Source organism: Microcaecilia unicolor, chromosome 3, assembly GCF_901765095.1.
Source record: "Microcaecilia unicolor chromosome 3, aMicUni1.1, whole genome shotgun sequence".
NCBI classification, from domain to species: Eukaryota; Metazoa; Chordata; class Amphibia; order Gymnophiona; family Siphonopidae; genus Microcaecilia; species Microcaecilia unicolor.
The window spans coordinates 309,136,266-309,160,623 of NC_044033.1; the positions used below are offsets into that span (position 1 = coordinate 309,136,266).

At 43.4% G+C, this 24,358-nt stretch overlaps 1 protein-coding gene across 1 annotated transcript in view; it reads left to right on the forward strand.

Annotated features, from left to right (window-relative positions):
• RAPGEF3 (Rap guanine nucleotide exchange factor 3) overlaps nt 1–24,358 on the forward strand; it is a 270,982-nt gene that overhangs the window by 174,797 nt on the left and 71,827 nt on the right. The window contains exons 8-15 of the mRNA XM_030198304.1: nt 1,277–1,353; nt 4,519–4,665; nt 5,407–5,522; nt 7,015–7,103; nt 10,095–10,173; nt 10,443–10,593; nt 11,951–12,033; nt 17,716–17,755. Coding sequence (XP_030054164.1) covers nt 1,277–1,353; nt 4,519–4,665; nt 5,407–5,522; nt 7,015–7,103; nt 10,095–10,173; nt 10,443–10,593; nt 11,951–12,033; nt 17,716–17,755 — 782 coding nt within the window. The remainder of the gene's footprint in view (nt 1–1,276; nt 1,354–4,518; nt 4,666–5,406; nt 5,523–7,014; nt 7,104–10,094; nt 10,174–10,442; nt 10,594–11,950; nt 12,034–17,715; nt 17,756–24,358) is intronic.

Below are 24,358 nucleotides of genomic sequence, written 5' to 3' on the forward strand. Positions count from 1 at the left end.
CCAGCACCTTTTTCTCTGGAAAAAATGCACTGGCTAGGTTCCACACATTGTCACGCATTTGAAACACACAAAGGCACAACAAAGGGGCATTTCTCATTTGTTGGAAACTTTGTAAACGTGGTATATAATAAGGGAGAAGGATCTGCCAACAGGCAACACAATAAACATAAAAAAATAGATCAGCAATAATAAAAAGAAAAGTGGTTTGTTGGAATGGTTACCTGATGTGGACACGTTTCGCCCACAGGTTGTGTCATGGGCAAAAACTACAAACACACAGTAATAAATTATAATAATTATTAATTGATTTATTATAATTTATTACTGTTCCAGTAAAGCACTTCTCTTTTTATTATTGCTGATCTGCTTTTTATCTTTTATTGTATTAACTTTGTAAACATTACATCACTGTCCCGGAAAAGCATTGGGATTATGACCTTAGGAGAGCTATAGCGAGGTTATGACCTTCTGGGACATCCCTATTCCAACTGATAAAAAGCTAGATGCAAGGAAACTGGACATAGTGGTAAAAGAGAAAGACACCCACACGGTATCGATCAGAGATGTGTCAGTCCCGAGTGAATACTCTGTGAAACGTGTGGGTAAAAAAAAAAGATCCTGAAGTACTAAGAAATGCAGTCCGAGACTGAGAAAATATGGCAGAAAGATACAGAAATATTTCCCATTATGTTGGATGCCACAGGCTTCATTAAAAAGAATTTGCAAGCGCACCTGGACAGGTTTTGTATGCATGTTACATCTTATGAACTCCAGAGAGAAGCTTTCTTTGGCACAACGCAAGTACTATGGTGAGCGTTAGCAAAAAATTTGAGGGACTCAGATCATACTCCATATACCCTGGCTTAGGAGTGAGGTTCATTACTGTCATGATATGTACAAAACTAATCCATTTGGAGACATTGCCTCCGAGAGAAAATCCAAAGGCATCCATTTTCAAACAGAGTTATATGCCTGCTGGCAGTCTGTAAATGTAACTCCACTGTCCAGAGATTTTTCTAGCCTACTTGGAAAGTGGTGGGATGAACATTTGCCTTACCACCATTCTCCCCACCCCCTTCCAAATGTGGACCCGATCAGTGAAGATTGCCATAAAATTACTGTGCCTCTGGATGGATAGACAGATGGACTAAACCAGCCTCAAGCTCTTTTTACGTGTACTAAAAAAGAGCTAGAAAGTAACATACTGTATCTAAATAATCACAGTTTGACGTTTTAGCCTGGTCACAGTTCTCTCGTTCTCTCTCCTGCTTTGCAGTGTTCAGCCAGGGAGACAAGGGCACATCTTGGTACATTATCTGGAAGGGCTCAGTCAATGTTGTTACTCATGGCAAGGTGAGTGCCCTGATCAGTGAGAAACGATGAAGAGAGACAGTTCTCAAGATCTGACAAAATTCTTTTTTTTTTATCAATTCCATCTTACTTAGAAATATTCTTTTCTTCTCTCTTTTCTCTTTCTCTTCCTATTTTGCCATTGTCCTTGTTTCTTTCTCTCTTTTATCTTTCGCTGTCCATCACTTCTTCTCTTTCTGCGTCCAGTGTTTGGTCTCTTTCTTCCTCTCCTGCTTTCTCCTTTCTTATCACTTTCCTCTTTTTTAAATCTGCTTTTGTTTCTCCCTGTATCAGTCTCTCATTGGCCACAGTGTACCTTGAGGGATCCCTTAGAGCGAAGTAGAAGTCAACTTATTGCTGTCTGAATATTTTTATCATTTAAAAGCTAAATTACAAAACCAACAGAATAAAATGTGCAAAACAATATCATTAGCAATTCACAATAAGAAAAAAAAGTATAAAACCTCTCAAGCTTCAATCGACATATAGGGGGTCTTTTACAAAGCGTCGATAAGCCCACCACAGGCTTACCGAATGCTAAATCAGGACTACTGCCGGCCCAATGCGGCAGCCAGTGGGGTTCTGCCCCAAGCATGTGCCATTTCCGAGGGAAAAAGAGAACCCCTGGAAATGGCTTATGCAGCGGTAACCCGGCAGTAATCAATTACTGCTAGGTTACCGCAGGAGTCCTTATCACCATCTCAATTGGTGGCGATAAGGGCTCCTCACTGCATGGCCATGTGGTAAGAGTTCTCTTACCAAATGGTCATGTTTGCCAGGAGGCTTTTTACCCGCTGCAGTAAAAAGGGCCCTGGAGTGCAGTAAAAATGGCCCTCGCCACTAGCGGGAAAGCACAGGGTACAAATGTAACAAAAACAAACAAAAAAATAATATCTTTTCATATTTCTAAATAAATTGCCACCATACAATAACACGCACATCACTGTTATCCTTCCAATGATTTACAATAACTTTGGTGCCACTGTAATTAAAAAAAAAATCAAACAGATACTTTGTAGACTGAAATGGCAGCTGAAAGAATTAAAGACTTCCAAATAATGACCTTCAGCATCAAATTAATGTCTGTTCCCAAAATAGCTGTTATCCTTTGCCACATATCCTTCAATAGACTTGCAAATTTGGACACTTTCCAGACCAGCAAGAGTCATTAGTTTCCTTTCTACATTTTTTTGATTTAAGGGGCGTCTACAGAGAATGATGAAAAAGTTAAAAAAAAGTGACTGTCAGGCTTATTTTCGAAAGAGAAGGGGGCGCCCATCTTTCGACACAAATTGGGAGATGGGTGTCCTTCTCCCGGGGTCGCCCAAATCGGCATAATCGAAAGTCGATTTTGGGCGTCCTCAACTGCTTTCCGTCGCGGGGACGACCAAAGTTCACAGGGGCGTGTCGGAAGCGTAGCAAAGGCAGGATTGGGGCGTTCTTAACACATGGGCATCCTCGACCGATAATGGAAAAAAGAAGGGCGTCCCTGACGAGCATTTGGGCGACTTTATTTGGTCCATTTTTTGTTACGACCAAGCCTCAAAAAGGTGCCCGAACCAGTGGTATACCAAGGGCGGGGTGGTAGGTGCGGACCGCCCCGGGTACAAATCAGTGGGGGGTGATCTACGCTATCTGTCGGTTTACCTCCCTGCCCTTAACTTGTTCCGTGGCACTGGCGCACGCCTTACATCACCGTCGCGCCGTTCACTCTGTCTCCTCCCAGCGGCTGTTGCTCCTCTCTCTCTCCCCCTCCGTCGCTGCCTTCTTCTTTCAGCGCCTGCGGTGCCTGTTTGCCCTTCCTCTGTGATGGCTCCTCCTCTCTCTGTCCCGCCCGCCGGCTTCAGTGCAGCCACCCACAACACAAGCCTGCTGCGCCTTCCGCTTGCAGCTTTGGCACTTCCTGCACTCCAACTCCACCCCCACCGGGCCACTGTAAATGGTAGTGTCTGCAGAAGAATCTGAGGATGGATCACATGGGTCTTCGAGGTCATTTGCTTCCCGTTCCAGGTCCAGAGCAGAGCCAGGTATTAATTAGGCGGCGCGATCCTAATAGTTATTTAAAAATTGTGCTGCCTTGACTTTTTTTTTTAACATTTGATTACTTTTGCTGCTGCTAGGACCAACACGCTGCATGGTGGGGGGAGGGAGGGGTGTCATGAATGTAGAAAGGAAGGACTGAGGGGGTCATGAAATGTAAAGAGGAAGGACTGGGGTGTAATGAAATGTAAAAAGGAAGGACTTGGGGGAGCAAGAACACTAGTCTGGAATGGATGGGAGAGAAAGGGGGCACCTGGCTAGATGGATGGAGGGGACAAAGAGAGGGGCGGACGACGCTGATGGAAGGGAGAGAAGAACAGGCAGACCAGATGCTGGATGGAAAGGGGTAGGAGAGGCAGTCTAGCAGATCAAACTTCTGCAGCATTTGAAAGGTTTTAAAATTCCCATCATGTAACAGTTGCCCCAAAAGCCATATCTGCTGTCTCTGCCAAACTGGCCAATGAACTGGCTTACCTGCTATCTGTTTGTTTGGATTATTCCAATTAACCAACGCTGAATACCCATCAGCATTCCCCCCCCCCCCCCCCCCCCCCCCCCCCCCCACACACACACACACACACAGCTCCTCATGCCTCTGGAAAGCAGTCATAGCTGTTATAACAGGAAATCACATTCCCTTAGAACAGGTGCTCATCCCCCCAGATAGGTCAAAGGAGTGGGTGACACCATAGATTCTTCTGCCACTTGCCAAATTGGCTCTGGTTAAGTCAATGGATAATATAAACAACAATATCCTGTCTTAAAATGGATATAAGCAATAAAAAAAAGAATATAAAAATTACTTTTTTGCAACAAATAAAAGTTTAGAAGAAGAATCCATATATTCATCAAATCACCTTGAAAGTCTGGGGGTTACTGGAGTCTTGTTCTATTAGATTCAGAACTGGCTTCTAGGCTGAAAACCTCTTTTTACTCTTCCTGAGAAAATGTTTGGGCTTTCCAACTTGTACCTGGGCGGCCTGTTTCCTGGCAACCTGCCTGTTTTCCTTCAAACCCTCTCTCTTGAGTAACTGGAGAAATTCAAATCCTGAGCTGGATTGTACTCACCCGTGAGCCTTCCGCAGACTTCAGTGTTGCCATTGACTCCTTCCATTCTCCTTCTTTCAGGGTCTCGTGACAACACTTCATGAAGGTGATGACTTTGGGCAGCTGGCACTAGTGAACGATGCCCCACGGGCTGCCACCATTATCTTGCGAGAAGATCACTGCCACTTCCTACGAGTGGACAAGCAGGACTTCAACCGCATTCTCAGGGTAGGTGCACTTTCCTGTAGAAGGATGGAGGCCTGGCAAAAGCAGAGTAATAATCAGACAGTTTTACCAGAGCCCCCAAATTACAAACCTACATTTCAAAAAAAAAAAAAATCATATAGGTGCAGAAACATCAATAATCCATGTCAATAAAGTTGTGCTGTGGATCCCCGGGGGGGGGGGGGGGGGGGGTGGATCCCCTGGGGGTGTGGATGGAAGAGATACACAGTATAGGTTCACGTGTAGGGTGGGGGGGATAGGGAATGGATTTTGTATTGGATTCATTTCTGTATTCATGACAATAGCGGGAAGTGGGTTGGTGGGGAGGTGAAGGGGGAAAAAGAATGGACTGGGTTTTCATAATGTTTCACTTTTGATACTATACTGCCTCTGTTATAGTCTCACTTCACATTGATAAAAACATTGATCATAAAAAGTGGGTCGGACATGGGGAGAGGGGAAAAAAGGAAAATAATGTGATGACAGATTTCACCCTATTGACTTTTATTTATAAGATCTGACAAGTTGGACTTTTGTATATCAAGATTTATAGTTGTACCTGTTTGTACAAGGTCATCAATAAAACTGTTGAATGTAAAATTGTGCTGTGGACACTGCTAGTACCGAGCTATTACCTAACTGTGCCTTAGACCCTCCTGTTACTAAACTGTGCCACACTGCAGCTGAGGGGTGGACCCGACAAGTGCTGCTTCTGAATCCGCATGTCTCATTTCTCACTTGTAGGATGTTGAAGCCAACACTGTGCGACTAACAGAACATGGGAAGGTGGTGCTGGTCCTGGAAAAGAACCCTCCAAGCATTGCAGCCAATCAGCAAACAGCCTCCCAAACAAGTTCTAAGTATGCTGCATCCATTGCACGGGTGGCTTTCTATCAACTTTCATTGACTTCTTTCAGCTATACTTATTTCTAGGCCCTGTATTCCTGAGACGCTCAGGCTTACAAAATGACCTGGTAATCTTTTAATCAAGATGTCCCCTTACGGGGCAAGAGTGTTCTGAACACGTTTTACAGTCTGACACAACTTAGCGTTATAAGACATTGGTGCTGCTGCTGCTTGAGCCATTCCTGTTCTTTTGTGTGTGTGTGGCGGGGGGAAGGGGGAGGATTTGTGAGGGATGCTGGTACTGTTCCTACCTGCTCTGTACCTATTCCATGAATATATCATCAACTTAATTTTATGCCACTAGTGACTGTCTGCTTTTTTCTATCACTTCCCAATAAGTCTCGATTTTGGTTTTTGTACTCTGCTTTGAGCAATGGAAAGGCAGAGAAGAAATCAGATACTGCAAATAAATAATGTGTGTTATTCGCATAAAAATGGGCCCTGCGGCAAATAACACACATTAATGGAATGAGTGTGCATTAATTATTAGAAATGACTCCCTTAGTAAAACTACCCTTGGCAATCAGATCCCTTATATTTCAGGTAGAATATTATTTTAAAACTAGTAAAAAAGGCCCATTTCTGACACAAATGAAACAGGTGCTAGCAAGGTTTTCCTCGGAGTGTGTATGTTTGAGAGAGTGTGTGTGAGAGTGACTGGGTAAGAGAGAGAGAGTGAATGTGCAAGTGTGTGTGTGTGACAGAGAAAGAGTGAGACTGGGTGCGAGTGTGTCTGTGAGAGAGAGAGTGTGTGTGTGTGAGCATGAGAGTGTGTGCCAGGGCCCCCCTCCCTCCGAGTTCCAGGGTCTCCCCTCCCTCCTACCCTCCGAGTTCCAGGGTTGTTGTCCCCCTCCCTCCGAGTTTCAGGGTCCCCCTCCCTTCCCCCCTGCATTCATCCATATGCAGGCAACGTCCTCTGTGTCCTGCCCCCTCCATCCTTCCATGTGCAGCATCTCTCCTCTGCCCCCTCCACCTCCCTCCGAGTTCCAGGCCCCCCTCCCTCCCTCCCCCCTCCGAGTTCCAGTGTCCCCCTCCCTCCCATTTCCAGGGTCCCCCCTCCCTCTGTCCCTCCGCCCCTCCCTCCCAGTTCCAGGGTCCCATGGAACTGGGAGGGAGGGGGACGGAGAACGTTGGAGGAGTGATATCAGCAGGTGGTTACGATCTCAGTGAGACACATTGGAACGTTGGAGGAGAACGTTGGAGGAGAACGTTGGAGGAGTGATGTCAGCAGGTGGTTACGATCCCAGTGAGACACATTGGAATGTTGGAGGAGCAAATTATTATATTAGAAGTAATTCTACCTAGATAATACCAATTATAGAGCTGGTTCCAAAACTTCTTCTAGAGGATTTGCTCTTCCTAATAAGCAGTAATAATTCATACATTTATGTTCAGACACTGCAGTATCTCTCTGTCAGTCCTATGACCTGCTACCCTTCCTCTCAGGTACACTGTGATGTTTGGCACACCAGAGAAGATTCTAGAACATTTGCTGGAAACCATGAGGCTGGATTCCACCTTCCATGACCCAACAGGTAACTGTTTTTCATAAGGTAGCACAATGATGCCACCATGGTTTTGCTTCTGGTACCACTTTTAGGTTGAGGGATTGATTCTCAGTGGGCAGGAGAGGCTACTCTCCTTTTGAACCACACTGAGCGGGCTGGCTGCTGATATTCAATGGCACTTAACTGGGCAGAGCTGCTGAATATCAGTTGTAACTGCCAATTCTAAAACTGGGCAGTGGAAGGGTGTCCCAAGGATGGAGTCAAGGAGGAGCTGGCACTTATGTGGGCAAATGCCATATTCAGTGCTGGTGCCCACATAGCAATGTAACCAGCTAGGACCACACAAAAATCTGCCCTCTCTTTTGCTACTTAGCTATGTAGGTGCCGGCAATGAATATCAGCTGGCACCTGCATAATTTTCACATTGGTAATCCAATTACCCCCTTCCAATTCTTGATAACTTTTTGGATAACCCCTCCCCCACCCTTTATGAGTCCCCTCCTTCCCCAACCGCCCCCCTTCTCTGGATTCCCAGAACTTACCAGGCGGTGATCCGTGGTGTCTAATGGGATGGAGCTACAGGAGTCCCTTTGGCTCCAGGTCTCAAAAATGGTGGCACTAAATCCTAGTGGTAAGTTCCATGGGTCTGTGGGTGGCTTGGGGGTTGGGGAATAGGGTGGAGGGATCCAGCACCTACCCTTGATCCAGTACTTTTGTCACCCAGTCAAAGAAATAAATTAGATTCGTTTGACATATTTGCCTTTGGTGAAGCCATGTTGCCTCAGATCTTGTAACTCATTGGATTATAGAAAACTGACTGTCCCTTACTTCAGCAGTGTCTTCCTTACCTTTCCTACCACTGAGTTAAGGCTCACCTGTCTGTAGTTTCCCACCTCTTCTCTTTTACTGCCTTTGTGAAGAGGAACCACATCAGTCATTCTCTAGTCCTGTAGTCACTTTGCCAATCTTCAAGGATCTATTAAACACATCCTTTAGAGAGCCCACAGTATGGAATGTTATTTATTTATTTAGGTCATTTATACCCCACCTTTTGCCGCATTTTAGCAGCCCCAAAGTGGCTTACAATGAACTAATGAAATAATTACAATGAGAATTGGGAGGGTAGAAGGAACAGAGAGAGGAAGAGTTACATGTGTTAACTGCCCACAAACATGTGGAAAGAGCTTGGAATGAATTCCATGAGCCATAATTTGGGTGCTTTCCTGATTTGTTTATTTTTTTTTTAATCCAACAGAATATTGGAAAGAGGGCATTTTCAAAAGAACGTCCAAGTCAGGAGTGGGACATCCTGCTCATAACGTCCAAACCCCCCCCCCCCCCAATCCATCTCACAGCCATTTTCGAAGAGAAAAAGTGTTGAAGGTTTCATGTTCAAAAATACATGAGAATGTCCAATATGAACAGTTATATTCCAAAATAAAACATCCAAATTAGGTTTGTAGGTATATCTCTGGTTCTAGAGGACACACAATTTAAAGAGAGAGAGAGTTGGAGTTCTGAGAACCTGGATCGCCTGGTTTACAGTCCACTCCACTAACCACTAGGCTACGTTTCAGACCTGCTTGCTGTTGTGTTGTGTTGTCAGGGAGCCTAGTTTCCCTTTCTGGTATCACTTTCAGGGTTGAGGGAGGGGGATGATAACCACTGGGGGATTCATGATGGGTCATGCCTTAATCCCTCCAACTCACAATCAGAGCAACTTTTTCTATTTTGGACATGATTGAAACAGGTCTAAATAAAAAAAAGTCCATCTTTTGGATGTTTCTTCCTGTTCGATTATCGCTGTTGGACGTCCTAATTTTGGGCCCTCCCTAGTCCTGCCCAAAACATGCCCACAACATGCTCTCTTGCAATTTGTACGGTCTGCAGTATAGGGCATCCAAATTCTGCCATTCCAAAATCATACTTTGGATGCTTTGGGCAGATGGACATATTGGGGGGCATTTTGAGACTTCCATCTGCTTCGAAAATGAATGTCATAGGCTGTTGAATATCTCTCTGTCTGAGGATAAAATAATTTTCAGAAAATAGAACAAGACCAAATTTGGCATGGGAGAGAGAGACTGGGTAAAAGCGGCCAGATTTTCAAAAGTATTTAACTGGTCAGGAATGGCACCTGGCTGGTTAAATACCCTCAAGCTGGCGATCCACCGATATTCAGCGGAAGATAACCGGCTATCTCCCACTGAATATCCCGATCAGTGGCTAGCCCGGTCACCAGCTATGCTGCATGATATAGCCGGTTACTGCTGATTTTCACCGGCTGACTGGTTAAGTTTAGCGGCCAGATAGAGCCACATAAATAGCAGGTCTACCTTTGGCTGCTAGAAACTAGTTGATCAGGTGATGAATATCAGCTTAACTGGCTATGTTTGCAACGCCAAAAAAAAACCCTGGAAATTCAATGCTGGTGGCTGGATATGGCCCCGGCACTGAATTTTCGGGTTCACCGGCGACAGCGGGAGTTAGCTGGTCTTACTCCCACTGTGTCAACATCAGGGCCAGTGAGTTTAAAAACGGAATCACCAGATCGGATCAGGGGTTCAAGAAAATGGCCCAATGCATTTCTATGAATGAGGCAGTTTCAGCAGCTGCAGAATAGAAACAGACATTGTAACATAGTAGCTTTTGAACTGTTCCATTCAAACCACCTCTTCCTTCTCTTATTTGGTCATAAACACACCCAGAGGCAACACAGATATACATATACACACACACACACACAGACACATAGTTCCATGATGTGCAAGCATACCCAGGGGTGAGTTTAGAGAGGAGATTACAAAATTGTGCTTGCTTTGATGTTTTCAAAAGTGGTCCTGTTTTAAGTAAAATAAAAAAGTGCCTGCATAAAAAGTGAATGAAACTACTTTTTCCTTAGGCAGAAACAGATGTGCCATCTTCTGGTTTGAAAATTAGCGAGAAGGGTGTGAATAAAACATTACCTATGGGTTCTTTGAAAATGCCCCATACTAAGCTGTTTTTCTATTGTTTCAGATAACTTTGTTGGCGATTTTCTCCTGACACACTGTGTATTTATGCCCACCCCTCAGCTCTGCCAAGCACTTCTCCACCAATATCCTTTTGTGGCTTTCTCTTTATAAGGCTCCAGCCTTAAATTTACTTATTGTACTTTATTGTGGAATTTACTTATGCACATTTTGACGGGCAAGAGGCCTTAGCCATGTCAAAATAAACTCAGCTATGCCTAATGGAAATCATAGAATAAACTAGAGTGGCTTCATGAATTTCTAGGTTGACCTGCCAATGGCTCTGGCTTCCAGGCATCCTAGAGAGGGATGATGAGAATTATAATTGCACTCCATTCCTCCTTAATCTTCTCACATTTCATGCGGAACCATCAGAAGGAAGTGAACAGGAAAAGGCGGTGTACTCCCAAAACAAACAACAGAAGATCCTGCGCCTCATCAGCCAGTGGGTAGCACTTTATGGGCAACTACTGCAGAATGATCCCAGCGCCATGGGACTACTTGAGGTACTGGAACACCACCATCATAACCCTTCACTGTGACTTCAGTGGTGACTCAGGGGCTGCATAGAATTCAAGGGAGGGATGCTGAGAACTGAACTGAATTCCATAATTTCCTAGAACACTGCCCCACCACAGAACAGGTCCAGCACAGCACCAGGAGTGCAAGCTTCCTTGCACCCCCCTCCCCCAATTCTAATACACACACACATACCAAACCACATACAGCCCCACCACAGAAAAGGTCCAGCACAGCATCAGGAGTGCAAGCTTCCTTGCACCCCCCTCCCCCAATTCTAATACACACATACATACCAAACCACATACAGCCCCACCACAGAAAAGGTCCAGCACAGCATCAGGAGTGCAAGCTTCCTTGCACCCCCCCCTCCCCCAATTCCAACACACATACATACATACCAAACCACATACAGCCCAACCACAGAACAGGTACAGCACAGGCAACACACACACACAGAGCCCTACCACAGGACAGGTACACCACAAACAGCAGCAGCGTAAACTTCACACACGCAATGCAAATGTCCCTCATACACGCAGCAACAGCAACACACACACAGCAGCAGCAGTGCAAGCTTCCCTCACACACACCACTCCACCTAGATCACGTACAACACAGGGAACAGCAGTGCAAACTTCCCTCTCTCACACACACTGTCCCACCACAGAACAGGTATCTTTAGGATAATTTGGTCTTTTCTGTGGCATGCCTACCAGCAGTGGCTTCTGGTAGTGCAAACTTTTGCTGGTAGTACTTGAGCTTTATGCTATTCACTGAGAACTGGACTAAGACCACCAAACATCTTTTGAATGGTAATGACCTTTACTTTATACGGCTTGAGCTGGGTTTAAACAAGTGGCTTAGAGGTGAAAGTCTCTGTGACCTTGTTCCAGTCCTTTGAGTCATATAGTTCTAGCACTCATCATTGTGATAAACAGTTCCCTAATTGAATAGCCTGGTCGAGTAATTGATTTGAAATATCTATGTATAGCCAAAGTGACCTGGTTTTCAATCCCTGGCGGCAGTCTGCACTTATCCGTTTCCCTTCTTGTCGGGAATAAGGTGTTTCATTTCTTCCCGATGTATGCTGGTGGTCTCAGCTGGCTCTTATGATGTTGGTTAGGAGGGTGGTTGGGTGTGGATATAGTGCCAAGACCTCACTGCAGTATTTATATAAGTTTGCTTACAAGATTACTGGTGTTGTTTTAAGGAATGGGATTCTATTGGTTGGTAGATTGCTCTTTGATTTTTAACTTGTGTTTTGTTTTTTTTATTGCTGTTTTATATCCCTCATGCCCGCCCACCTGTAATGAAATGCTAATGGTTGGCTGTAACCCACAGAAACTCTCCGAGTTTGTAAGCAAGGATCCACGCTTGAGTAACCTGTTGAAGGAGCAATTGCAAGACCGCAGGAAGACCAGAATGTAAGGATTTCTATATACAGAACTTCTGAAATAACAGTGTTGGTCCTGCATCATTTTTTTTAAACCTAAAGCTCAGACCTGCTTCATTTATACATCCTATCTTATACAAAACAACCAAACTTACTGATGAGCTCCAGGAGAGGAGGAGTGGCCTAATGGTTAGTGCAGCAGGGTGCGGACTTAGGGAACCAGGTTTGATTCCCACTGCTGCCGAATGGTTGGCAGTGGGTTGAGATCCAGGGAAACTGGGTTCAGTTCTTTCTGCAGCTTCATGTGACCCTGGGCAAATTACTTAGCCCTCCATTGTCCCAGGTACAATATATACTACTTAGATTGTGAGTCCATTAGGGACAGTGCAATTACATGTACAATTGTATGTAAATTGCCTCAACTCACTCTCAAAAAAGGCAGTATATTAAATGAATGAGTGTACCTATTATCTACCCAATAATTAGAGTCACAAACCAACTGCCATGACCTGTCTTATTTTATATTCAGTAAAGTCCCAGGTCCTGGAGTCTATCCCATCTTTCACCATCTGACATGACAAGGGGTATAAAGCAATACAATCTCATACTTCTCTCTTTCTCCCTCTGCCCCTGCTCCTCATCCATTTAGCCCTGCATTTCTCTGTCTCCTTGGTTGCTCACTCCTTTTTTTCTCTTCTTTCCAAGCCAGTGGATTTTGGAAAGAAATTATGCATAAAGGGCTGGATTCTATAAATTGCATTAAAAAATGGGCACTGGGAAAGATCTGTGCTAAGTATGACTGTATGAAGGGAATGCACCCTTCACAGAGTTCACTTGGTGCCAATTCCTGTGCCTTAACTTTGGGCACCAGACTTATGCCTGCTGAACCTGGTATAAATGCTGGCGCCCAAGTTGGCACACTGTCCTATTATTTAATAGCAACACACACAACTTTTCAGAACGCGCCTGACACACTCATGCCCCTCTCATGGCTACACTTCCTTTGAGTTGCAAGCTATGGGATTTGGGCGGCTGACGTTATAGAATAGCGCACAACCTGGTGCACGCAATCCCAATTTGTGCTAATTAATGTGAATAATTGGTTGTTAGCGTCCAATTGTTGCTCATTAATGGCTTGCTGGCCAAGATGCACGCACATCTTGACTGCACACCCAATTTAGGGTACCCAAATCTAGGCACCATATATAAAATTAAAAGGAAACTATTGAAAATGTCTATCTAGCTGTCTGTGGCAAAATAACTTATTATTATTATTATTAGCATTTGTATAACGCTACCAGACGCACACAGCGCTGAACACCTGATACAAAGAGACAGTCCCTGCTCAAAAGAGCTTACAATCTAAATAATACAGACAGACAAGACAGTTACGGGTGAGGGAAGTAATGGGTGAGAAGGAAGGAAGGGACAAGGGGAGGGCAACTGAAAACTTAATGGAATATGACCACATTTAGCATGGAGCTAATACCAAAGAAAAGAGACTTCAGATTTGACAATGGGACCAACCATATTGAGGCTTCCAGAGAAATACATGAACTCTAATGCATTACTGCTTTAACTATCATTACATCTTTGATCTCATTATACCTAATGCTTTATCCCACTATGTTACTCATGTTCTAATGTAATTATTAATTGTTATCTTTACTCTGCTATGGCGATTGCCAGGGCGGAACATTGTAAGCCACACTGAGCCTGCAAACAGGTGGGAAAATGTGGGATACAAATGCAACAAATAAATAAATAAATAAATACTATAGAATCCCCTAAAAAAAAAATGGTCCCATGCATTTCTATGGGAGGGGAGTTCCAGCACCTAAAGCATAGAAACATTGATATATTGAAATATAGCTGTTAAGGAATTGCTGCTTTTATGCTGCTCCTCTCCTTTCCTTTCCTATTCTCTCCCAATCACAGTCTCACACAGATCCAACACAGATACACAAACTCACACACGCATGCACACACGCTTTGAAGGTCTTCAAATTCAAAACACAGGCGCACAAAACAAGTCACCCAAATGACAGAAATAGCTAAAAACACAGGCAGAAAAATGAAGATATACACACACAGAACACCCACAGACAAGCACATATACATATAGATACATATACGCACAAAAACACAGAGATACACATATACCGACATACATACAAACATGTGTACAGATGTATAGACATGCACATATAAACAAACCTACAAATATACGCACAGAAGAAACAGAGACACGTCTAGACAAACAGAAGTACACACATGTACAAACTCACACACACAGATACACTAATACGTGCACATAGAGACACATATATACATGCAAAGATACAAAGACACATGCATGTGCACACACACACATGTAGAGGAGATGGAAATTATTCAAAGAGGCATATTTTGCATACTTTCCCCACTTCTCCTGCTGCCACACCCTGATCCTCCTGGGCTGGCTTCTAGTAATTCTCAGGTGTACATTATTTTATTTGTTACATATTTTACTGTGAAATCTAGGGATTATATCATACATCTTTCATAGTGCCTATGGTGCTCATTTTCAAAAGAGAAAAACTTCTGAAAAATGTCATAAAGCAGGAGAGGGGTGTTTTTCTCAAAAGAAAAATGTCTTAAGTTGTGAATTTTGAAACTCTGATCTGAGACGTTCTCCACAGTTCATCCAAATTTCAAGGGGGCGTGTTTTGGGTGGGACTTGAGTGTTCCCATAAGTTAGACGTTTTTCTGTCATAATGGAACAAAACCAAAACGTCTGGGGCAAAAATTGAGATGGTTTTGTCTAGACCTGTTTCAAACACGACTAAGTTGCATAAAGGTGCCCTAAATGACCACTGGAGAGATTAAGACATGACCCCCCCCCCCTTTAATCCCCCAATGGTCACTGACTCCCTCCTACCCTCCAAAGATGTGACAATGACAATACATACCAGGCTCAATGACAACTTCAGAAATGATGGCCGGTCCTATTAGAGCAGCAAGCTGGTCCCAGGAGTAGGCTTGTGGTCAGTGTAAAGAAGGAGACCCAGGGCCATATCCCACTCTAACTAATACACTTGTGGTGGAACATGTGAGCCCTCCAAAAACCACTAAATACCTGCTGTACCTATATAAAGGTGACACCTGCAGGCTTGAGGGCTATTGTAGTGGTTCACAGTGAGGTACAATTGTATTTTTTTTCTGTTCCTGGAGGGCTAAAAATATTATATAAGGGAGTTAGGGTGAAAGTTGTACCTGTGGCTTTTTATGTGAAGTGCACTGCAGTGCCCCCTAGGCTGCCCACTGCTCTGCTGGGTTGCTTGTTTGGCCAGTCTACTAAAAATGTTGGCCCACAGACATCCCAATGGCTTGTTTTTGTGCATTTTTCCCTAGGATGTGTTTTTTTTTGTTTAAAAAATGGCACCTAAAGGAAGATGCACTGAGCACAAAAACATCTAGAAGATGGTGATTTTCAAAACAAAAAAACAGATGTTTTTCTGGTTAAAAAATTGCTCTATTCACTCAATTTTTGGACCTTTTTCACAAAATGTCCCAGATTGGATTTAGATGTCATATCAAAAATGCCCCTTCACATATGGTGACACCTAGTGATTGAACTGTGCACTAACTACTAGGTATATGGCTTCCTAGTCATAGAAATGTACATTTTAGTATAGTGGCACCCTATAGTTTAAATGTAAACTGCATTTTTTGAAATCTGGTGGCAGTGACATCTAATAATTAGATATATTATCACACCTCGTTGGTGAGGCCCCACCTGGAGTATTGTGTTCAGTTTTGGAGGCCGTATCTTGCTAAGGATGTAAAAATAATTGAAGCGGTGCAAAGAAAAGCTACGAGAATGGTATGGGATTTGCGTTACAAGACGTATGAGGAGAGACTTGCTGAACTAAACATGTATACTCTGGAGGAAAGGAGAAACAGGGGTGATGTGATACAGACGTTCAAATATTTGAAAGATATTAATCCACAAACGAACCTTTTCAGGAGATGCGAAGGCGGTAGAACGAGAGGACATGAAATGAGATTGAAGGAGGGCAGACTCAAAAAAATGTCAGGAAGTATTTTTTCACGGAGAGAGTAGTGGATGCTTCGAACGCCCTCCTGCGGGAGGTGGTGGAAATGAAAACGGTAACGGAATTCAAACATGCGTGGGATAAGCATAAAGGAATCCTGTGCAGAAGGAATGGATCCTCAGGAGCTTAGTCAAGTTTGGGAGGCGAGGCTGGTGGTTGGGAGGCGGGGATAGTGCTGGGCAGACTTATACGGTCTGTGCCCTGAAGAACACAGGTACAAATCAAAGTAGGGTATACACAAAAAGTAGCACATATGAGTTGTCTTTTTGGGCAGACTGGATGGACCGTACAGGTCTTTTTCTGCCGTCATCTACTATGTTACTATGTTTTTTATTTTATTATTCTTTCCAAACCAGTAGAATGTTTGGGAACAACTCCATTCAAACTATCTCCCCCCTCAAGGTCAGAGTCATGCACAGAGACAACAAAGATACAAACATTCACACATACATACAGTGGGAAAACAAATACATACACATTCACCTGCACACATATACATGGAGAGGGGTTGGGAAGAATTTCATAAACCATGCTTTGCATGCTTTCACCACTTGTTCCTCTTTCTCTCCCTTCTAGTGCAGCTTAAAATACTGCTTCTTTCCAGCAATCAGGGAGTGTTAAAGGTGTGCAGCACAAAAATTATCACCTTGTTCAGTTCCCAGTGTCATCAGGGCCGGTTCAAAGGCAAGTGGTGCCCTGAGCCAACTTGCTTTGATGGCACCCCCCTCCCCCACCCCAGCAGGTTTGGCATCTTTTCCTTCATCCCCACGGGTCCAGTCTCTCTTTCCCCTCTCATCTGTCCCCCTTCCTGCGGGTCCGGCAGTGCTCCGTCACCTCTCTCACTCCCCCATGGACCTGCAAAGCTTACAACGGTTGCCAGCAGCAGCAACAGCATGACAGACTGTCTTCAGCCAGAAGAATACAGCAAAGGGAAGACCCAGATGCTGGCTGAAGACAGCCTGTGATGCTGCTGCTCTGCTGGCAACCATCATAAACTTTGCAGGACCACTGGGGAGTGAGAGAGGTGAGGGAGCACTGCCAGACCCACTGGAAGGGGAAGAAAAGGCTTAACCTGCAGACCAGGTTAGGTCAGACGTTGGGTATTTTTGCACCCTTAAATTGCCAGCACTGCCTGGTCCAATGGTAAGCCAATCCTGAATGTCATACATGCTGCACTCTTTTGTGCATACATGCCTGCTGTATCAGGTCAGAAATGGAGTTGAGGAGTGGCCTAGTGGTTAGGGTGGTGGGCTTTGGTCCTGAGGACCTGAGTTCATTTCCCACTTCAGGCACAGGCAGCTCCCTGTGACTCTGGGCAAGTCACTTAACCCTCCATTGCCCCATATAAGCCACATTGAGCCTGCCATGAGTGGGAAAGCAGAGGGAACAAATGTAACAAAAAAAAATGTACATTGTTCACAAATAGAGCATGCTTTTTCCAAAGAGTGGCCACTATTTACAATACAGGAAAAAACCTGGAATTTTCAGTTTTTTCCTATTTTCGGGATAAAAATGACATGACACAACATAAGAAATGTTTCATATAAATGCACATCCCTAATGAGTATCCCTGCCCACAATGTACAAGTTAATCCCTGTTTATTCTCCCCCTGCAGATTGGAAAATGGCAATGGGAACTTGATGCCTACGATAAAGGTACCCAGGACGCACTGTGATCACTTTTTTCCATTTACAACGTGCCACATGTTCTTGCTATTTATTTCTTTTGGCTATCACTGCAGGCAGAGCACTGGTAAGTATGCAAAACTGGAAGCAAATCAGAGAAGCCCATGATAAGGAAAATATCAAGGTACTTAGAGTACCCCAGGAGCAAGCATCAAAGAGACAGGGGCCCTTTTTACAGATGTGCGGTGGGCTTACCGCCGGCTTCCCACGTGGCGATTTGGCTCTACCCCGGTAGCTCTGACCCCCATCACGTGCTACTCCCAGCGATAGAAAATATTTTTGTATTTCTTAGCGCCAGGGGTGTGTCCAGCGGTAATAGGAGGTGGTAAGGGCTCCCCTAGAAAATGCTTAGCGCACAGCTATTTCCTGCCCCTCCACCGGAAAACTCCTGTAAAAGGCGGCCTTAGCATACGGCAAACCCACAAGCCAACACTAGCACAGGGACCCTTTTACCACCGCTTGGTAAGAGCCCATAATCAGTTATTTTAATCCTATCTGCAGCTGCGGAAAATCCCGGAGAGGAAAGTTTACAGGAGATACTATCTCCACTTCAGCTATTCTCAGCTTCCTGTATACTTTGTTCATCACTTTCTGTTAGTGCATATACAGTGGTGTGCTGGAGCAGGCTCTCACAGGCTCGCAAGAGCCGGTTGTTAAGTTTTTAAGAATTTTGGGAGCCGGTTATTAAAGTAGGGCCCTCCATGGCTACTTTAACAACTGGCTCCCAAAATGTGGGCTTGGGCCACCTGCTGAATTCTCTTTTACTTTGCTGGTTGGGATGCTGAGCCCTGCCAGCCAAGTAAATAGACTGCTGCTGCTCCCCGCTCCTTGTTTCCAGCTCTGAGCAGCAGGCTGGGATTTCTCGAGCATGTGTGAGAAGTTCCAGCATGTTGCTCAGAGGAAGACATTGGGAGTGGTGGCAGTCCATTTATTGGATGCCAGCAAAGGTATGCCTAGCGTGCCTGCACAAGGGAGGGAGGAGAGAGAGACAAGTGTTGCTCCCCCCTCTCCCCGGCCACCCCTGGCCCTTCCAACTGCAGAGCTGCCTACGTCCGGAGAAAGAGCCTGTTGTTAAAAATGTACCAGCACACCCCTGTGCATATACCTCAAAGAATCAAGCAGAGAAGTAATGTGTAAGTTATATAGGAAGCTCGGATGGGCTAAGAGTTAAAGGGCAGAGAGAAACTCCTGTGAGCCCTCAACCCACATTTTCAGTGAACAACTGTTTGTTTTAAATTTTATTTTTAAGTCATTTCCACAATATACAAGAAAACTCTTGAACAGAAAAGTACAATATCTCATTAATAAGAAATTCCATATGGAAAATATAACTAATAAAAATCCAACTACATCCTCCATATAAAGATCAAAAATAACAAGAAAAATCAACTGAGAGAATTGTATGTAAAGTCTACAATTAGGGAGGCAAGGCACAATTCTAGGAAATATTGTTAACAAGAAAAAGCCAAAACCAAGCAAATTATACATTACGGAGTAGATGTAATAGGCGCCAACAAAAGGGGGAGGGGGAGTAGAGGTCAGTTTAGAGTCCAAAAAGGTCACCAAATGGACCGGTTCAAAAAAAACATATTTAACTGACTGTATTTTAATCACAGATTTACAAGGAAAATTGAGCCAAAAAATGCCTCCCAAATGGACATAATTTCAGGATAGATTGACGCCTCCTCTAAGTTTGTCTAGAAACCTCAGGAAAAACTCTAATTTTATAGTTCAAAAATAATTCTTGCCTATGGCAAAAAAATATCTTCAAAATCCAATCACAATCTGGTCGTAACACAAATTCTACAATCAAAGTAGCAGCCTGGACGCCAGTGGTTTCATCTTCTATTGTCTGTGTCAAATTCAAGTTATCAAAAGGTACAAGAGACCCCTCCGTAATCATTCAATCTAAAGTTTTCTTTGTATAAGACAACAGATAATATATTCTAGATACAGGGGGGTATGACTGCTGTGGTATTTTCAAAATTTCTGCAAGATATCTCTTAAAAGTAATTAAAGGGGCAACAACAGGTAACTTAGGAAAATTAATAAAGCGCAATGTCTTCAATCTTTGCTGATTCTCCAAATTTTCTATTTTCATTTGCAATAGTTAAGTTCTCCTTAATTAATACACATTGTCCCTCTTGAAGTTTTCCAATCTCAGACTTAGTTGATAAGCCAGAGACCTCCAAATGCTGTACCTTCTACTCCAATTCAACTGCTTTACCAGGTAGTACCTGGGTTTAAGTCACTAGAGTTGAAATTTTAGTGGAAAAAGAAGTCTCCAAACTCACCAAGGCTTCCCACTGACTCCAATGTATTCATAGCTGGTTTTGCAGGCAGCAGGGACTTACACTGAATACTCTCACTGCCCCTCTCGAACACCTTCTCCACGTTGACTCCAGGATCTCCAACGGAATCTCTAGCAGTACCTCCTTGCTTTGTTACACTTGGCAGTCGATTACTTTGGTCTACTCCTGCTCCCGGAGCTGGTAAATCCTCTTTAGGGCACACTCACCCAAGAAGATCATCAAGTAAGGCTGCTGGCATCATCAGAGGACTCCAAATGTCTGGGCTGTGTGAGAAGCCCGCTTCAAGCGGGGGAAGCAGTTTACCTCCCGCTGCTTTGACCTGCAGTGAAGATGCCAACCCCGGAATTGTGCTTGGGACCGCAAAGCAATCCATGGGTCCCACCAAAGGAAGAGCAAGAGCTGCAGGGTAAGCCCTCTGCTTTCCCCTTTGTTTAGGCATTGATTTGAGGAACAATCAGTACGTTTTTTTCTAGCAAAAAAGGTGCCGGTACTCAAATGCTAGGCCACCCTTCAAGGGTGGGGTGATCACTGAAGGACCCACTCCACAATAGCCAGACCCCCTAAAACCAGTCACAGAATCTATGACAAGGCAGAATTGGTGTGTAGAGCCTGAGCTCTTTCATTAAAACTTGGGGTCCAAGAGTCAATTTTAGCAGACAATGGAAAAGGTGCCGGTACTCAGTACTCCCTCAAAAAAAGCCCTGGGAACAATCAACATAAAACTCACAAAGTGAGGGTGGGGGAGAGGAGCGACTAGTGACACTTCCTGCTCCTGAGGCAAGTAGCAAATAAGTGACTTCAGTAGATTTTTATGGTCTATTAATGGCCCGCCTGTGACTAAGAGAAAGAGTAGCAGTCTTTACCTACTGGAAGCTAATGCAGAGCAGCCTCCTGCAAACACATTTACCAGACAATTGTCAGATATTGGTAGAAAATATTTGAAGAATTCTACTGGAGACTCAGATACATTAATTACATTTCCAGATAAAAGAACATTTCACTAAAATAGAGAGCACAAAGGTTTGAAAATGCTGAAGGACATTCCTCACAAAATATATAAATCAGCAAAGAGGAAACTGTAAAAAGCACACCGATTCAATAACTTAAAGCCATTTAAAGCCAGCTATTTTAGAATGCCTCCCACTTCTTCAGGAATGTAGCCCCTGGGGTCTGTGGTCCCTTATTGGGCATAGATTTCCCTGTGGGGATTACGTCTGTCAGACAGACATAAATTTAAACACATCATTGCCAGCTGAAAGTTTCCACCCTTATTTATTTCATACTGACATACAAGAGACACTAGGGGCATAGCCCCATGCAGTCTCTATATACATAGGGGACCGTTTACTAAGGCACGCTAACAGATTTAATGTGCATTAATGAATTAGTATGCGTTAAATGCTATGCAATCCATAGATATACAATAGGCTGCACACAATTTAGCACATTTTAATTGTTAGCGCATGCTAAATATGTTAGCACACCTTAGTAAAAGGACCCCACAGAGTCAAAAGTTGTTTATATATATATTTTTTTTCAGACAAAAGACACATTGTATTCATCACAATTAATTACAAGCATTCCCATATTATCACTTTTTCCTTTCAGGCTGTAAGAAAAGGTGAAATGCAGTTCTTCCCATGACATACATGCTTTCCTCTCTTCAAGTACTTTTATCATTAACATTGAGGTTGGTTCTTTGCTGACTTAAACTGAGAACAATTTCTCTATGATCCATTTCTCTATTTATTCAGGCACTTCTAGCTCACAAATTAACCTTTAGAAAACTGGAGTCTAAATTCTCATTTACAATTCCATCCTCTTGTCTAAAGATTCTTATTTCAAGAATCTTGGTCAAATCTTTCATTTCAATGTCTATTAGTCACCTACTTTCCTACTAAAACACTTCATCATTATACCCATACTGCTTTTTCGTACGTGAGCATTCTGATACATTTAAGTTTACCAACCTAGTTTACCACTCCTAGAGTAATAGGCAAATATACCTTTCACTTTCAAGAGCTCTTATCTCATGTTCTCCTAGGCAAGACTTTGAGAAGTGCAAACTGGTTTTCTCCAGACATCTTCAGGCAGTATCACTAGCAGAAGTGTAGAGGTTTGGGTGGTCATGTTAGAATATGTCACGCTATCAAGTTCAGGATTCCATTTCTAATCCAGAAATTTCAGCTTATGAGTAAGGAAAGTGGTTGGGTTTTACTCATGAGGCACCACCATCTTTTGCATTAGCTGTGGCCCCTAGCCAGATCAGCAGAATATATCTTCTCTTCTTCACTGCACTTGTGCTAGGTCTCACTGTAGCTAGAGAAGAGAAAGAACAAGGAGAGAGTCCCTTGACGTGAGTAAAAATAAAGGACATAAGGCTCAAAGCATGAGTTTACCTTAGGTCTGGCTGTAGATGATAAGGATTTCTTTCTGTGGGGATGAAGTTGCTAGCACTTCACCTTACCTCAGTAGATTTGGCAACAGTAAAGAGATGAAATAGCTCAGGCTAGCATCCTGGGTGGTTCAGTTCCTTCTGATAGCTAATAAGGAGAATGTCATGATGCTGTAAAATATGTGGAGAGAATGAACACAAGACTTGGAAGAATGCTGTATCCCTACAATCGTAGCACACACGGACCAAAGAGAAGGGTGGGTTGGCTCTTTCAAAGGACACAAGAGAGATGCGATAATTCTTATGTGTGATCTTTTATTAGCACAGTGACTGTGTTTCGGTGCATGGGCACCTGCCTCAGGAGTTTCAAGCCCAGGTGCTAACAGAGAGAAACATCTTACAAACTGGGAATAGCCCCACCAAGCTGCCTGGCGGGGCTATTTCTGGTATGTAGTAGTGATCTCTTCCTGTACTGAAAGATCTAAGGATGTTTGTCTATCAGCACCTGGGCTTGAGACTCCTGAGGCAGGTGCCCATGCGCCGAAACACAGCCACTGTGTTGAGTCTTTTGGTGTAGTTTCAGCAAAAGATCATGCATAAGAATTAGTACTTCTCCCTTGTGACTTTGGAAAAGCCAACCCACCCTACTCTTTGGTCTGTGTGTAAAATATGCGGATCCATGTTGGGCCTTGGTATTTAGGTATGGGCCTTCCCAGCAAAGTTTTAGTGGAGACTTGCATGGATGCATCTGTCACACACAGTGGGTTTGGGAAGTCACCCCTCCTCTTTTTTTTTTTTTTTTTTAGGATAAATTGTGAATGAAAGGCCTCAATAAATGGTAAATGAAGGTTCTCCAAAAGTTTAAAAACATATAATTAGTTAAAACACATCAGCTAGGTCTTTGATTACATGTGGATCTCATACTTACAGGCCACAGGTCAGTCTCTGCACACATTTTAGCAAGCTTTCTGCTGTTATTATCCTTTTCTCAGTCTCTTAGTGTCCTGATGAAACCTTGTACCATTCCAGTGGCTGAAATGGAATAAAAGTTCTGTTCGATCAGTTCTACTGGATCTGTATGTCTTACAGTTCTCTTTCATCATTTGTAAGTCACTGGATGAAAAAGTTCCTTGACAATTTCCTTTACTATGCTGCCTGTAGTAGAATCAGCTTTAGTTCTCACTTATCCTGAAAAATGCACGATATACTTTACATACTCACACTCTTCATTTACGATTACATTAATTTATAGTGTGCATACCATCTTGTCAGCCTGCAATTTCTGTCTGTACAGTTTCCTCAAACTCCCCCATCTGTTTCTGTTAAAGAACCACAATGAGTTGAAACAAAAAAACTAAAAATGGAGGGAGACAATGCCAGAAGATAAAAACAATTTCAATTAGTACAAATATATAAATCCAACTTATACAAATTACATTAATATAGATTTCCCTAGGGGTGGCTGGGAACCCATATCTATTTCCAAATTCCTTCAATAGAAATCAAACAAAATAAAACATGGAAAAGAAAATAAGATGATACCTTTTTTATTGGACATAACTTAATACATTTCTTGATTAGCTTTCGAAGGTTGCCCTTCTTCCTCAGATCGGAAATAAGCAAATGTGCTAGCTGACAGTGTATATAAGTGAAAACATTCAAGCATTACTATGACAGTCTGACAAGGTGGGAGGAGGGGGGTGGGTAGGAAGTATGCATGGGGACATCAAAGCATATCATTGATATTCTAACAGGATGGGTGTGGATAGGTGAGGGGAGGGTGATCAACAGAGACATACAGCTTTATGGTTTATAATGGGCTAGGAACCCCAGATCCTTATTAAGTCCTTTCTGTTGGGTGTTAAA